General features: G+C 45.2%; 1 protein-coding gene across 1 annotated transcript in view; it reads left to right on the top strand.

Moving 5' to 3' along the window:
• tbx4 (T-box transcription factor 4) overlaps positions 1–17,222 on the top strand; it is a 133,774-nt gene extending 116,552 nt beyond the window's left edge. The window contains exons 6-8 of the mRNA XM_038813550.1: positions 5,216–5,304; positions 8,029–8,264; positions 16,254–17,222. Of these exons, the coding sequence (XP_038669478.1) occupies positions 5,216–5,304; positions 8,029–8,264; positions 16,254–16,873 (945 nt within the window). The 3' untranslated portion in view covers positions 16,874–17,222. The remainder of the gene's footprint in view (positions 1–5,215; positions 5,305–8,028; positions 8,265–16,253) is intronic.
• The last annotated feature ends 230 nt before the right edge of the window (positions 17,223–17,452 follow it).

The raw sequence follows: 17,452 nt of genomic DNA, 5'->3' as shown, positions 1-17,452 counted from the left end.
CTTGAGGGCAGCACGGTAGCACTGTTGCTTCACAGTGCCAGGGTCCCAGGTTCAATTCCCACTTGGGTCACTGTCTGTGCGGAGTCTGCACGTTCTCCCCGAGTCTGCGTGGGTTTCCTCCGGGTGCTCCAGTTTCCTCCCATAAGTCCCAACAGACGTGTTGTTAGTTTGGTCATTCTGAATTCTCCCTCAGTGTACCCGAACAGACATCGGAGTGTGAAACTAGGGGTGTTCTTTTTTTAAATATTTTTTAAAATTTTTTATAAATTTAGAGTACCCAATTCATTTTTCCAATTAAGGGGCAATTTAACATGGCCAATCCACCAACCCTGCACATCTTTGGGTTGTGGGGGCGAAACCCACGCAAACACGGGGAGAATGTGCAAACTCCACACGGACAGTGACCTAGATCCGGGATCGAACTTGGAACTCGGCGCCGTGAGGCAGCAGTGCTAACCACTGTGCCACGGTGCTGCCCAAAAACTAGGGGATTTTCACAGTAACTTCATTGCCGTGTTAATGTAAGCCTACTTGTGACACTAATAAAGATTATTATTATTGAACTATATTCCTGGCTGACCTCCTATCTTCCACCCTCCATAAACTTAAATTCATCCGAAACTCTGCTGCCCTTATCTCACACCAAGTCTTGTGCACCCACCAATCCTGTGTTTGCTGATCTACATTGCCTCCAGGCTCAGCAAAATTTCCATTTTTGTAATTCACATCCTGGGCTCATCGCTCCCTATCTTTTAAATGTTCTTGCGATATCTCCGCTCCTGCGATTTTGGTCACTTGCAAATCCCTGACTTTAATTGCACCACCATTGGTGGCCATGCTTTCAGCGGTTGAGATGCTAAGCTCTTGAATTCCTTCCTTAAACCATCCCTCCCTTCCTTTAAGAAGACACTCAAAACCTACATCTTTGACATCATCTGTCCTAATATCACCTTTTTTGGCTCAGTGTCAAAGTTGTTTGATATCGCTTCTTGAGTCATTTTGCTACAGTAAAGGTCCAGTATAAATGCAAATTGTTGTTTCTGATGAAAGGTCATTGACATGAAGCGTTGACTCTGTTCCTCTCTCCACAGATACTGCCTGACCTGCTGAGTATTTCCAGCATTTTCTTTTATTTCTACCGTTCCACAATAACTGTAATTTCTTAATTATCAAAAACATCTATCGATCTCTGCCTTAAATATACTGAATGGCTGAGCCCTATGGAGTACAGAATCCCAAAGTACCATAATAATAATAATCGCTTATTGTCACAAGTAGGCTTCAATGAAGTTGCTGTGAAAACCCCCTAGTCGCCACATTCCGGCGTCTGTTCGGGGAGGCTGGTACGGGAATTGAACCCGCGCTGCTGCCTTGTTCTGCATTGCCCTTTGAGTGAAGAAATTTCTCCTCCTCTCTATCGTAAATGGCCAACCCCTTATTCAGGGATTGTGACCTCCTAGTTCTGGACTCCCCAGACATGGGACACATCTGCCCAGAATCTATCCTGTCAAGCTCCTTAAGAATTTTCTATGTTTCAGTAAAATCACTTCTCATTTTTCAAAATTCTAGGGAATTCGGGCCTCGTCTAATAAATCTTTGCTCAGAAGCCAATTCTCTCATCCTAATAATCAGTTTGGTGACCCTTTGTTGCACTCTGTCCAAGGCATGTATTACTGCAGTAAATCATAGCAAACCTATCCAAATTATACTTTTTAAAAACCTGTTGGATTTAGAAATCATAACTCGGTAACTACAGAAATAAAACACCAACCGTCTTTATGACTAGTTCCTATCCTGCCAAAAAGAAAATTAAAATTAAGTCATGCCTTCCAGCAGAAACAGCAACCTTTCATTCCATTGAGAGTGTTTTCTACCATCATAAAATAGCACCCCAACTGATCAGAAATAGAATAATAATTCCTCAATTAAATTAACACCACAAGGGAGAATATTATAATTTGAATAGGATTGTTGTTAAAAGGAGAAATATTGAAGGAGAAATATATAAAAAGCTATTGGTATAGACATATATAAATTGATAATTTATTGAACACAATGATTATTGTGCTACTGTGATAATCTTGATGTCATATGCAAAATACAACCAGCCAGCATTGAATAGTATCATACACTTTGATATGCTTAATTGTTCCTCACCAGGATTTTACATGTAATTATTTATCATTCTCCAGAGATTAAATTTGGAAGCATCATTGGCACTGGGAATTGAACTTGCACTATTGGGAAAACAATCTGGACTGTAGAAATAGCTTTACATACTCTTTACTTATCCTAAATCTTAATGTCATGTGCTAGAATTTGTAAATATTTAACAAACCCTTCAATCAGAAGCCAGTCTAATGAAGGATTTATGTTCTATATGTTTGCCTAGATATGTAAAACTTCCACTTGTCCTGATCTGCTGTCATAAAGCAGAATTCGCATTTACATCGCACTTTTCAGGGCGGCACAGTGCGCAGCGGTTAGCACTGCTGCCTCGTGGCGCTGAGGACCCGGGTTCAATCCCAGCCCTGGGTCACTGTTCAAGTGGATTTTTCTGTTTCAGCGATGTTGACTGAAGGATAGGTCAGGATATCAGGGTCCTCAACATAGCACCAGGAGATCTTTTCCACCTGTACGGGCAGACAGACGAGACGATTCAACTTCCCATCCCAATGAGGACATCTCCGGCCTCAATTTGTAGCACAGTGGTTAGCACTGTTGCTTCACAGCGCTGGGTCGCAGGTTCGATTCCTGGCTTGGGTCACTGTCTGTGGGGAGTCTGCACCCATGTCTGCGTGGGTTTCCTCCGGGTGCTCCAGCTTCCTCCCATAAATCCCAAAAGACGTGCTTGTTATGTGAATTGGACATTCTGAATTCTCCCTCTGTGTACCCGAACAGGCGCGGGAATGTGGCGACTAGGGGCTTTTCACAGTAATTTCATTGCAGTGTTAATGCAAGCCTACGTGTGACACTAATAAAGGTTATTATTAACATTATATTTTTTAATGCGTATGCCCTGGAATGGAATGCAACTTTTTAATTCAGAGGCCGGATTGAGCCAGATGACAGGACATGATTGTTGAAGACTATGACCTCTGCTTGTCACATCTTCAAAAATGGATTAATTCCCCCACAGCAGTACCTCTTCACGGGAAATTTCCCCTTTTTAAATCTGCTTGGACCTCACTCCTGTTTACCACGGGGCAGAAAGGATACATCAGCTTCCCTTGCTTTCGGGCTGGTAACAGAGGAGTTACATTGGGTTGACCCAAAATTCGCCTGTAATTCGCCCTATTCCCAGCTCTCACATACAGATTGCCATATTTTCAAGACAGAAGTAGAAATAAATTAAGGCCCGCTGTGTTTTTAATATCAATCGATTGCGCACCATATTATAACCCCATTGTAGATAACGAAAACAGTCACTTTAACCTGTCAACCCCCGTGTGGTTGTTTCTACGGCAAACAGTTTGGCAGTGTGGCATGAAACGTAAACTAGGAACCCGCTTGTTGCAAGAGGAGCGATTGCCAGTTTGGGCCCTTTACAGGCGGAGTGTAAAAAGTTGGTGGATCTGAGCTGACATGTCCTGTTTCCAGGACCTGCTGTTTGACTGCTGACAGCACACAGTCCTCAGGAAGCCAGCAAACTTTAACAGAGAAAATGAAACCAAATGCAGCCACGTTTTGTTCATTGCTTCAGGGGTTGGTGTGCAGTGTCACCAGATGTGATCATCATTTAGACAATAAGACACACTGAGGTCAACACTTTGCGGTGGTCCAAAAGCTTTACCGATCCTTGTCTCTGTTCAAAGTACTTTTTTTCCCAGTTGTTACATTTTATCTTATTGTGCTTATCCATGATCCATTGGGCAATGGAATCGGTCGAGGAAGAGCTTCGTGACCTCGCTTCAATTAGACAGTGCAATGAATTAACAAGGGTTACAATGCGCCTGGAGACTTTGGACTCGACAAGTTCTGCGCTGTGACCTTTAGGAATAGATATCCAACAGACATATTATTTCTTTAACCACACCAGGGATGGTCCAAGGTGAAATTGTCCATGGTATTGCTCTGAAGGAGCCATGCGGGTTGGAAGTGTAACTATCTCTCTCCACAGCTGCTGCTGGAGCGGCTGGGTCCCCCCCCCCCCCCCCCCCACAGCTGCTGCTGGAGCGGCTGGGTCCCCCCCCCCCCCCCCCCCACAAGCTGCTGCTGGAGCGGCTGGGTCCCCCCCCCCCCCCCCCACAAGCTGCTGCTGGAGCGGCTGGGTCCCCCCCCCCCCCCCCCCACAGCTGCGGCTGGAGCGGCTGGGTCCCCCCCCCCCCCCCCCCACAGCTGCTGCTGGAGCGGCTGGGTCCCCCCCCCCCCCCACAGCTGCTGCTGGAGCGGCTGGGCCCCCCCCCCCCCCACAGCTGCTGCTGGAGCGGCTGGGTCCCCCCCCCCCCCCCACAAGCTGCTGCTGGAGCGGCTGCCCCCCCCCCCCCCCCAATCTGGACAACAGACGCTGTTTAGAAACTCCTGGTGTGGGTGTCTGTGTCTCAATCAGCGTTTTTAGTATTTAAAAAAACTGGATCATCATCATTATCAAGATGTCAGAATCCTAACTCCATTGCCCCAAGAGTCTGCAGCGGGGCGGCAAGGGGTTAGAACTCCCGACCAGTGTGGTCCAGATGGCGCAGAGCTGGAGGTCCAAAGCTTCCTGTTTCCAAGTGTCTTGTCCCGCTCACCTGTTAACTTGTTTTACATCTGTTCTGAAGGTCCATTTACTGTCCGAAAGGAAGGCAGTCTGTTTATTGAAAGTGTGAAGTAGCCACTTTAGGAATGAGGACCATTCACCTCCCAGCCATAGGGCTGCTGGAAAGGGTACAGAGGTTTATTCTGGGTGCACTCAGCGCCTGCAGAAATCAGGATTTGTCTGGTGCAGTTTAACCTGTTTTCTGACTCGGCGCCGAACGAAGCGGCGGAGGATTTGTGGCTGTCCTTAACTCGCTCCCCACACACCAATTCTAATTCAACCAATCCAAGTGAGGGACAAATCCTGGCAAAGACTGTGATCAAAAAAGATGTTGGTCACAGTTCCATGCCATGATCAGATAGCGGTGCCGAGCGGGGTGTGGAATAAGGACTGTGTTCGATATTTGTTGAAGGGACAGACCTTCACTGAACTCAGCTGTTCGGGAGCAAATGAATATGTGGTGGCTTATCTTCATAGATCACCCAGCTCAAAATTGAAAACAACCCATTTGCCAAGGGATTCAGAGGGGGCGATGACAGTGACCTCCGCGTATCTCGTTTACAGAGGTACGTTATGCAGCAAACATGCAGGTACCACATTTTAATTACGTTCTTGCTGATATCTTTGTATTTTAATTTCATTATCTTTCTGAAGTTCGTTTTCTACAGGTTTCCCTCTTCCATCAATCGCATCATGCCATTTTTGGGCCAGGTGTCTTCCTGGACTCCTGCTACTCTTCCAGAATTGAGGAGGTGTCAGAGAGAAAGAGAGAGAGGGAGCAGTCCTGGTTTCTCAATGAGAAATACCATTTTTACGCGTTCAGTGGGTGTTTTCAATCTGAAAATTGAATTGAAACCAAAGGAATTTTCAAAGGGGGCCATTGATAAAATGTGGGAATGGGCCAAAACATGGCAGATAGTTTTCATAAAAGTGCCACATACATTTATTTGCAGAACAGCGTGGCGTTGTTGAAGTTATAGGTTCGCAGGATGTAAGAAACAAGTTTCTCCAACCCTTTTTCATTTCATCCCTTTTCCTTCTCCCGGCTGCCAAATCTAACCTTGCTCATCAATAGATTGTAACATAATTCTAGCTTTTATGACAAATATAGAATGTAACAGAAATACAAACAGAACGTGCTGGAAAAGGGCAGCAGGCCCGGTAGCATCTGTGGGGAAGCAGAGTTAACAGAGTCCAATATTTCACACTGTATATTTCCAGAATATAACCCTCCTGCGGTAATGACAAACCTATATCCAGGCTTTATAAGTTCCCATTATAGGAGGGGTATTGAGACCCCCAGAGAGGGTAGAAGGCAGATCTATTAGAATATTTCCATGTTCGAGGCAATTCCAATGGATCAAAACCCTCGCTAACAGCACTGTGGGTGTACCTACGCTACATGGACCGCACCGGTTCAAGAAGGCAGCTCGCCACCATCTTCTCAAGGGCAATTAGGGATGGGCAATAAATACCGACCGAGCCAGCAATACACACATCCCATAAATGAATTTTAAAAACATTTGAAACATTGTCTTTACACATTGTATATTATGGGGCAAAATGCGAGAAGTGTAAAACATTATGAAAGGATGGTAAACTGTATTCTGCTGTAAAACTCTGTGACTGGGGCTCTGTTTACAGAAAGTCTAGAATAAGAGGTCAGTGAGAAGTAAACTGGGCATTTCAGGATGAATGGTTGAGGCATGGTCTGGGGGTGTCAACACGCAAGGTTTGATTGACAGATGGAGTAAAGGAGGATGAAGGGTGAGAGAATAAAGGAGAAGGGTTAAAAAGAACAGAATAGGACAAGGTGATTGGAGTAATTTGCTCTTGTGGAGGTCGAACACCAACACAAACGGATTTGGTCAAATTACCTGTTTTCCTTGCTGTAACTTCAATGCATTTTATGTAAATGTCATAGAATTTACAGTACAGAAAGAGGCCATTCAGCCCATCGTTTCTGCACCGCCCCGTGGAAAGAGCACCCTCCGCCCACACCAGAGTTCATAAGAGTTACATGTGTCAAGGTGCCTCTGTGAAGAATCAATCTCGGTTTCAGTCCAGGTGTCTACATTTCATTAAAAATGTTGTGTCCAGACTTAGAATCCTAGAATGGAAATGAGGCCTTTCGGCCTGTCCAGTCCACACTTTCTTTCTGCAAGAGCAATGCGACTAGTCCCACTCCCCAGCCCTTTGCCCGCAACCCTGCACATTTTTATCTTCAGGAGTTTGCCGAGTTGCCTTTTGAATCCGCCTCCATCCTCCTCCCAGGCAACGCATTTCAGATCCTAAAATGTCGCCTTTGGTCCTTTTGCTAATCGCCTGAAATCAGCATCTCCTGGCTCCCCGCCCCTCTGCCAAAAAGAAGCAGTCTCTCTCTATCCACTCTGTCTAGAGCCCTATCAAATATCCTCTTAACTGTCTCTAAGAAGAACAACTCCTCCAGTCTGTTCTCAAGCTGCAGTCCCGAATTTCTGGAATAATTCTGGCAAATCTTCATTACATCTACTCGAAAGCTTTCACGTCCTTTCTAATGTACAGCCCCCAAACATTGAACACAAAATATTCCTGTTCAGGTGAAAACAATGTTTTGTAAACGTCTGCCAGAAATTCCTAGCTTTTGGACGCGATGATGTATCTATTTCTCAAGCGCAGGATGCCGGATGTCTTGTTAACCACTTTTTTTTCAACCTGTCTGATCAGTTCCCTGCGCCCCCTATGGAATTGAAGCCTTGGGCTTCATGTTTCCTTTCCTCGTTTTTCCTGCCAAAACTTCATCTCTCCTCTTGATGAGATTCCACCTGGCTGCCAATTCCACCGACCGGTCTGTGTAATCGATCACGATCCTCCTCAGAGTTCACAATACGCCAAGTTCTGTAAATATTGAAATGGCGCCAGCTCATTGAACGTATAGATGTCTCTCAGAAAAAGCAACCGTCTTGGTACTAACTCGTGGGAAGAGCCCCGGGACATCTTCCTCCAGCCTCGACTTCCCTATCCAACAATCTTACTTCCTTTCCTCACATTTATGTGTCAACGTTTTTGATTGAAATGTCTCCGTGCACAGTAATAATGGAAACTCTCTATGTAAACTTGGTGCACTGTGATTACACTTGCCCATCAGGGGCAACACTTTGGTACCTCAGTCATGTATCTCAGAAATGCTCAGTATGTCTGTCACTGATTGTTGGTTTATTCCGGGCGCCCTGTGTGTAATGTTACAGGAGATCAACTCCATGCAAATACAAATTTCTTCCCTTGTCTTTTGTTTTTGTTTTGCTTTGCAGAGAATATCCAGTCATTTCAAAAAGCATTGTTAGGCAAAGACTCATTTCGAACCATGGTCAGTTGACCCCGAAAATGGAAGGGAACACCCCTCACGGGGCTCAGGGTCACCAGCACTACCCGTTCGACAACAACGGACCCATTCAGTTAACTGCATCGGGGGCCCAGGATCTGGCGCTCAGCTCCTTTACAGCGCAGAGAGATTCGGGGCTGATCTATCACTGTTTTAAACCAAGAGGTAACTGGCGGCAAGGTTTAAAGTGCGTACCGAGTAATGGTTGATGATATATGAAGCTGCAGTAAAGAGTTAAGGATGGCAATGATACAATGATTAATGCCTTCGAAGAGATTCATCAAAAAATCCCCTTTATTTGTGAAGTTTTTTTAAAAGCACACATTGGACACTGGCACAGACTCCTCTCTGGTTTAGCTCACTGAGCTAAATCGCTGGCTTTTAAAGCAGACCAAGCAGGCCAGCAGCACGGTTGGATTCCCGTACCAGCCTCCCCGGACAGGCGCCGGAATGTGGCGACTAGGGGCTTTTCACAGTAACTTCATTGAAGCCTACTCGCAACAATAAGCGATTTTCATTTCATTTCATTTTCAACATTTTCTCTTCCTTGACTGCAAACAGCAAGATAGGCTGTTCTGTTACCCCCCCAGTGATGGAATGTACTGCCGGCCAGTAGCTGCTAAATCAGATGACAAGGACGATTCTGTGGTCAAAAGCCAAAGTTCTTTCTATCTGATTGGTTCCAATGCTATGATACAGCTGAACACGTTGCAAATAAAACCCCTCCGTCAGCAGAATGTGCAGATCCGGTTATGATTTAACCTTCTGCCATCTGTTTGCTGTTCATCAATGTGGCAAATATTTGTTCTATTCGTCGCTGTTTTGATTTTTACTCCCACTATCCGGTGGGTGGACCAATCATGGCATTCTGGAGATCAGAAACATTAACTCTTTGCTGGGTTTTTCAGGCAGTTTCTGTTTTTCCTTCACATTTTCAGCATCAGCAGTAATGTGCTTTTATTGTGTCGAGGTCCTGTGAATAGGAAGGTAACGTGTAGCCTGAAGCTATAGGACTCCTGTTAGTATTTATTATTGTACTAAATCAACAGAAGGAGACCTTTTGGCCCATCGAGTCTGCCCACCCTATCCCCCTAACCTCACCTAAACTTCTTGGAAACTAAGGGGCAATTTACTGTGGCCAATCCACCTCAACCTGCACATCTTTGGACTGTGAGAGGAAACCCAGGCAGACAGGGGTAGAAAGTGCAAACTCCACACAGTCACCTCAGGCCGGAATTAGACCCGGGTCCCTGGAGCTGTGAGGCAGCAATGCTAACCAGCCTGGCTGAATACTTTTTGCTGTGTACGTTTTTTTTAAAATGCAGGTTTTTGTGGGGAGCTTTACAGAAAATGCCCCAAATCGCAGACCTATCAAATTTCTAGTCATTCATTTTATGACTGTGAAATGGGCGGGGATCTCCACACTACTGTCGGTTCTGGGGTCTTGTCAAACAAGGGCCCACCTCCTAACTCAGAAAACCGACCCAAAATTTACATCAAAAAGTTTTATCCATTGTCAAACTATATGCCGACATTCTCTAAACTATACACCACACAGTGTACAGTATACCAGACACACGGCAGATATGTAGCAATGGTAAAGCGTAAGAATATTACCAACGAGAGGTGACTCCAGCACATGGAGCGCTCACAATGGAGCATTTCCGAAATCACAGCCTCTTTTCCCAGTGCGGATGGTTAAAGCAGAGGGGCTTGATTTAGAACAAAGAAGAAAGAAAAAGTACAGCACAGGAACAGGCCCTTCAGCCCTCCAAGCCTGTGCCGATTGAGATCCTCTATCTAGGGGCTGGTTTAGCTCACTCGGCTAAATCGCTGGCTTTTAAAGCAGACCAAGCAGGCCAGCAGCACGGTTGGATTCCCGTACCAGCCTCCCCGGACAGGCGTCGGAATGTGGCGACTAGGGGCTTTTCACAGTAACTTCATTGAAGCCTACTTGTGACAATAAGCGATTTTCATTTCATTTCATTATAACTGTCGCCTATTTTCTAAGGATCTGTGTCCCTCTGCTCCCTGCCCATTCATGTATCTGTCATGTATTTACTGGGAAGTATTGTTCCACTGCTGCCCGTTGCTGGAAATGCAAAAATCGCAGATCACCCCTCCCCCGTGCTACCGATGAATATTATTTATTAAAACTATAAATCTTGCATCACCTGTAGGTTGTGTAAAATAGACATAACACGCCACGTGTGTTTGCATCTGAAAGGTTAATAGTTTGTTGCACATCGGCCTGTCTGTCTACATGCAGCTATCTTGCTGACATTAATGGAAAATGTAATGTGACTGTGGTGAGGATGGGAGGAAAGGGAGAGATAAGGTAAATGAGAAGAGCTGCTTGATCCTGTCAGGGAATGTGACCCTTAAATACAAGTACCGCGGGAGCCTGGGGAGGTGCCAAGAGCAGGGTCTGGCAGCAGACTGTCAGTTAGTAATAGCTCAGACTAAGAAACATTCCCTGTGTTGATCGACGCTGAGAAGTTTGTTTTTTATAACTGTACAGTAATGGTATTTTTGTAACGGACAGCTGATACGACCCACTGATTTCTCGTTGGACTAGCTGTTTCTAGATGTACAAGATAACGGGCGTCAATAAATTACTGAAACTTCCAGATTTTCCTTTGAAACAGTAGATCACCGTAAGCCGATGTAATCATCAGCTTGGATAGCAGCATTTTTACTGACAAATAGCCGGTTTCTTTAACAAAAAAGTTACTTTTCTTTCCAACACTTTGCTGCTATTACATTCAGGGTTCAAATCAAATCATTTTCCACAATTGTCAGCGGGCAGAGCAGGGCGGGTCAGACTGGCACATTGCTCTTTTGCCAGGGAGCTCTGTGCCTTACCAACCGGCTGGCAGGCGATCACAGCCCAGCCACTCATCACTCAGCCCTGGTCGACACCAAAGTTATCCAATTGGATTTCGATGCAGGTGAAACCTTTTGCAGTTGCAGAGACAGATCCCAAATCATTTGTCGAAGAATATTTTAAAAATCAAAGGGAAAAAAAGGAAAAGAGAAAAATGAAAATAATCAATATCACAGGAGAAAAAGTGCCAGGAAATGCAATGGGATTGACAAGCCCCCCGGACGTGACCACAAAGCAGGTTTCCAGGTAGCTTCCCCAGTGACACTGGGTCCCGACAGCCGGCCAATCGCCGTCCTTTGGAAAGAGATTGCAGGACAGAGCGGCCTTGCAGGTGGAAATGGGTGGTCTTTGAGAGACACTCTGGGAGAACAGCAGCATAGGCAATAACAAGAGGCAGGCTGTTCTTCTAATTCCATTGAAGCGTCCCGGGTGACCAGAAACCCGCCAACTGCACGATGTGGGGGTAAATACAGCGGCCCTCCGGCTGCGATGCCAGTCCGTGCCGAACAGCAACGTGGTTTACTCTGCCTTCCTCAGTTCGGGAGGAATGACAACTCGCGGTCCATCGAGTGACACCCAAACCCATAGCTGAAAGTGCAACGTTAACACAACTCAGTCTTGAGGAACTGGTAACAATGAACTGCATCAATTCGCCACAAGTGGCGAGAGTATTGGACAAGACTGGTTTATACTGAGAAACTCGTTTGCTTGGAGTCTCTCACCAACATCTCACCCAACAGGAGGGTTTTAGTGGCAGGGAGGGGTCCCGGGGAAATGTGCTTCCTCGCCCCCCCCCCCCCCCCCCCCGCTTATAATCAGCGACATTTAAGACTTCCCTTCAACTCAATACAATCGTAAACTGGGATCTTCCTGGTCAATGTTCCTGGCAATCTTAAACTGGGATCTTCCTGATCAGTGTTCCTGGCAATCTTAAACTGGGATCTTCCTGATCAGTGTTCCTGGCAATCTTAAACTGGGATCTTCCTGGTCAATGTTCCTGGCAATCTTAAACTTGGATCTTGCTGATCAGTGCTCCTGGCAATCTTAAACTGGGATCTTGCTGGTCAGTGCTCCTGGCAATCCCTAAACTGGGATCTTCCTGGTCAATGGTCCTAGTAATCTTAAACTGGGATCTTCCTGATCAATGTTCCTGACAATCTTAAACTGGGATCTTGCTGGTCAGTGCTCCTGGCAATCCCTAAACTGGGATCTTCCTGGTCAATGTTCCTGGCAATCTTAAACTTGGATCTTGCTGATCAGTGCTCCTGGCAATCTTAAACTGGGATCTTGCTGAACAAAGTTCCTGGCAATCTTAAACTGGGATCTTGCTGATCAATGTTCCTAGCAATCTTATACTGGGATCTTCCTGATCAATGTTCCTGACAATCTTAAACTGGGATCTTGCTGGTCAGTGCTCCTGGCAATCCCTAAACTGGGAGCTTCCTGATCAATGTTCCTGGCAATCTTAAACTGGGATCTTGCTGGTCAGTGTTCCTGGCAATCTTAAACTGGGATCTTCCTGGCAATCTTAAACTGGGATCTTCCTGGTCTATGTTCCTGGCAATCTTAAACTTGGATCTTCCTGATCAGTGTTCCTGGCAATCTTAAACTGGGATCTTGCTGGTCAGTGTTCCTGGCAATCTTAAACTGGGATCTTCCTGGCAATCTTAAACTGGGATCTTGCTGGTCAGTGCTCCTGGCAATCCCTAAACTGGGATCTTCCTGGTCAATGTTCCTGGCAATCTTAAACTGGGAGCTTCCTAATCAGTGTTCCTGGCAATCTTAAACTGGGATCTTGCTGGTCAGTGTTCCTGGCAATCTTAAACTGGGATCTTCCTGATCAGTGTTCCTGGCAATCTTAAACTGGAATCTTCCTGGTCAGTGCTCCTGGCAATCCCTAAACTGGGATCTTCCTGGTCAATGTTCCTGGCAATCTTAAACTGGGATCTTCCTGATCAATGTTCCTGACAATCTTAAACTGGGATCTTGCTGGTCAGTGCTCCTGGCAATCCCTAAACTGGGATCTTCCTGGTCAATGTTCCGGGCAATCTTAAACTTGGATCTTGCTGATCAGTGCTCCTGGCAATCTTAAACTGGGATCTTGCTGAACAATGTTCCTGGCAATCTTAAACTGGGATCTTGCTGATCAATGTTCCTAACAATCTTATACTGGGATCTTCCTGATCAATGTTCCTGACAATCTTAAACTGGGATCTTGCTGGTCAGTGCTCCTGGCAATCCCTAAACTGGGAGCTTCCTGATCAATGTTCCTGGCAATCTTAAACTGGGATCTTGCTGGTCAGTGTTCCTGGCAATCTTAAACTGGGATCTTCCTGGCAATCTTAAACTGGGATCTTCCTGGTCTATGTTCCTGGCAATCTTAAACTTGGATCTTCCTGATCAGTGTTCCTGGCAATCTTAAACTGGGATCTTGCTGGTCAGTGTTCCTGGCAATCTTAAACTGGGATCTTCCTGGCAATCTTAAACTGGGATCTTCCTGGTCTATGTTCCTGGCAATCTTAAACTTGGATCTTCCTGATCAGTGTTCCTGGCAATCTTAAACTGGGATCTTGCTGGTCAGTGTTCCTGGCAATCTTAAACTGAGATTTTCCTGGTCAGGTAGTTCTGTTCAACGCATGGTAAAATCCTTAGCGAATCTCCCAAATGTCTGACTGTATTTTATCTCCACTTTTCTCCAAATTTTCTGTAAATATTTTCCTGATTGAGAGAATGGGTCCCAAGGCTTTTGGGGTACACGGGAGTGCTGAGGGGGGAGAATCTCCCCCCCCCCCCCAATTCTTTCCAACATGTGTGGATCTCTCCACCTCAATGTAGAATTCGGAATTCAGGGGAAGGGAGAGGGGGCCACAGATTGTCAGAGTGCGATCAGGAGGCAGTGCTTCTGCTGAATCCTTCCTCCAGACACGTTTAGAGTTTGGCGTTATTGGAATCCTTTGGGCGAAGTTACACGGCGATATCCACTAAAAGGCAAAACACTGAACTATTTAAAGCACCTTGTATAATTTCCGATTACACTCACACTTCCCAATTCTCGCCTCCCAATTGTAGTTCGTGTGTCTGTTTTTCAGTGATAATTAGTTCTCATTGTGCAAAAGAACTGCAATCGGTAGATTAAGGAGTGGAGATTACAGATTGCATTGCCCCAATGCATTTTACCCCATTCATTGTGATTCTTCAGATATTATAGAATCAAAATGAGGCCATTCGGCTCATCATGCCTGTCCTGGCTCTTTGAAAGAACTATCGAATTAATCGCACCTGTTCTTTCCACGTGAAAAGGATCAGAAATGCAGGGTCGAGTATAAAACCAGTTCCCACCCCTTTCACTTTGAGAGTGACCTTGAAACGTTTCGTCTGCCCTTCTGAGGCTCGCTTGTTGTATCCATGCTCCGAGTCGAGTGCTTGTTTCGGGAGTCTGGTGTCAGGAATGGGCCATTTGGCCCACCCAGCAGAGCTGACCCACCCTGGTCAATGCTTCAATGCTGCGGATGTTGTCCTGACTGAGATCACTGACATTGGTGTGTCTATCCTGCCAATGGAATTACGCGATCTTGCCGAGGATATGGAGATATTTTCACAGATCTACCTGGACCTTCATTTTACTATGCGTGTCACTCTGATCTCTATCTCGAGCTCAATTGTTTCCAAAATAAAAACAGAAAGGGATGGAAAAACAGACCAGGCAGCATCTGTGAAGTGAAACAGAGTTAACATATAAAGTGCAATATGATGCTTCTTGGAATTAAAAAGTTCTGAAGGAGTCATAATGAACTGGAGACATTAACTCTGTTTCTCTTTCCACAGATGCTGCCAGACCTGCCGCGCTTTTTCATAACTTACTGCTTTTATTTCAGATCTCCAGAACACACATTATTGTGCTTTTACTCAATTGTTTCTGGTTCTTCAGCTACATTCTGGGTCTCAGTCTTGATGATGTCTTTAATCAATTATTCTTCCCCTTGCTTTACAAAGAACAATTTGCACATTTAGCCCCAGAACTGTGTTCTAGGTTTCTGCTTGGCATTTGTTTATATATTAGAGGACAATTCATCGTTCTATGCTCAGCAAAAGTGCCTTTTGGTTACAGTGGCACTAGCTGATGATCGTTGTATGTTATGCAATGGGGGAGAGGATCAAGAAGAAGAAGAATGTATATACACTCTCTAGTGGGACAAATTACAGTAAATATAATTAAATCTCAAGGAATTTTTGGATTGGAGATCAGAAAACATTCAAAATCCTCGGTGTACTAAACACTGAAATTAAAGGGTTGTTAGTAGTGTATTACAATAAAACATATTCAGAATCAGGCTGTTTCTGGCTGAACTATCTAACAGCCACCATTCAAAATTTACAGAACCACTTCAGCACAGTATAATAAGCACATACTTAGAAAGGTCATCATGATTCCCTTCACAGTTACAGTGGTTGAAATACCCAGTACCCATAACCTCCATCTTCACGTGGCTTCTTTCAGTACTTATCTTGGTTACAGGAGGGAGACTTGAGGATGTGTCATTGTGTTACATCAGGGGCAAGAACATCTGATGGGATGAAGGAATGTTTATTCATTGAGGAAACCGCCTAATCGCCATTTATCCTTCTTGTACACAAACATTATCTGCTGGAAGGACAAGCACATAAGTTATTTCACTTTGGAATAGTATGGGAGAGCTTTGACCTAAAATGTGAGGTTGCATGTCGGAATGGGGTTTCTTTAGTCACACTATCAGCCCAGCTGTAGTCTAATACTACTTGATCATTGAGTGCTTTTCCTAGTTTTTCTTGTCCTTTGCAGCTTTCAAAAACTATTGCCTGGAACTAAACGTTTTTTTAAAGGGAGTAATTGGGTAATGCTCAGGCATTTCTTGGAGATTGAATAATAGAGGATTAATTGGTGCTACAAGTTAGAGTAGGGTACCAAACACTTTTGAAATGGCAAAAGAAATGTTCACTTTTCCAACAATACCATCTGTCACCTTGATCATTGCAAAAAATAAAGACATTTAAAAATTGAGAGCAGGGAAATAGGGAGATCGACAGATGTTTATAAAATGAAACAAAAAATGAATTGGCAAACACGTTTTGTGTTGTTAGTGGAACCAAAGGTGAAGAATGTTTTCAGTGGGTTGCTGCCTTTTTAATCATTAACTCTGCCTGGTGGTGCGGAAAGGTGTGTAACAGTTGTTTAGATTTTTCCATAGGATGGACAACAATGACACGCTTTTTTGTTTGTCTTCTTTCAGAAGCCCATGGCCACCCAGATCTGTCCTGCAAACGTCCCTTTCTTGAAGCCCCTGCTTCTATTGCCGAAGAACACTACTTCCGTCCGCCACCATATGACCAGCAGGTGATGAGTCCATCCTATCGGAACGAGGCGGATATAAGGGACGCCTGCATGTTTTCCACCCCTGGGACTGATGTGCCCGGAGGAGCGGCCGCCGAGGAACATCCTCCACAAACATTAAACTGCAACATGTGGGCTTCTGTGCCGCCGTATGGTAACTGCAGCGTTCAGACCATGGAGACCGTTCCCTATCAGCATTTCTCAGCTCACTTCACCACCACAGCAATGCTGCCCCACCTCTCCACCATTCCAGCACAGAGCTCCCAGCCTCCTTGCGATTCACAGTTCAGTGGCTACCATTCCCCACCTCAGCACCAGGTTAGACAACGGGTACCCATTTCTTCCTGTTCCCCACGAGACAGAATTCCTCTCTCGCCACACGAGAGGGTGCCGCCTTCCCCTCACCCTCAGAACGCTCGGGACTTCCTATTCTCGCAGAGCCTATCTTTACCGAGAGAGTTACCGAGCCAGTACCATTCCGGGCTGGCTCCACCTGTGACAAACTGGACAGACAGCTGACTCGGACTGATGTAGCCAAACAGTTTTAGTCAGACGGATGCGGAAACGGTTCGGGTTTTCTAACGTTGGGCAGGTAGATTTCACAGTGCAAAAGCTTCGAATTTGCCTCGATTACATTCCCTCCTCTTGACTCTGCTAAATCAGAGATACCCAATTGTTGTCTTCAAGAATAGTCCTCGAAGAACACTTGGGCTTTTCACTACTTATTTCAGATTGTGTGATTCTTGCTCAATGACAAACTGGAAAGATGTCTTCAGTAAACTAAGAAAGACATAATGGGCAATGCTGCAGTACTCTCCAGTTGTGAAGTTTCGCGTGGCTAGACCGGGAAATCAATGCATTCTGCACATCCTTGTATGCATTATGGACGGCTCCAAAAGACAAGTATTTTGTGCTTCTATCCAATAATGGAATATATAAAGAACAGTATCATATTTTAAAATCATCTATCTATGAATAATTTTGATGACTGTGAATTCAGTGGCTGGAGCTGAAATTATTTTTCAATGTTTCTTCCTCTGACCGCCCCCCCCCCCCCCCCCCCCAATTCTGCTGGGTTATTCCTTTGGCGTCACGCTT

This window comes from Scyliorhinus canicula, chromosome 12, assembly GCF_902713615.1.
Source record: "Scyliorhinus canicula chromosome 12, sScyCan1.1, whole genome shotgun sequence".
Taxonomy (NCBI): Eukaryota; Metazoa; Chordata; class Chondrichthyes; order Carcharhiniformes; family Scyliorhinidae; genus Scyliorhinus; species Scyliorhinus canicula.
Note: the sequence above shows the minus strand (reverse complement) of the source record. Positions and strands in the feature narration are given on the sequence as shown.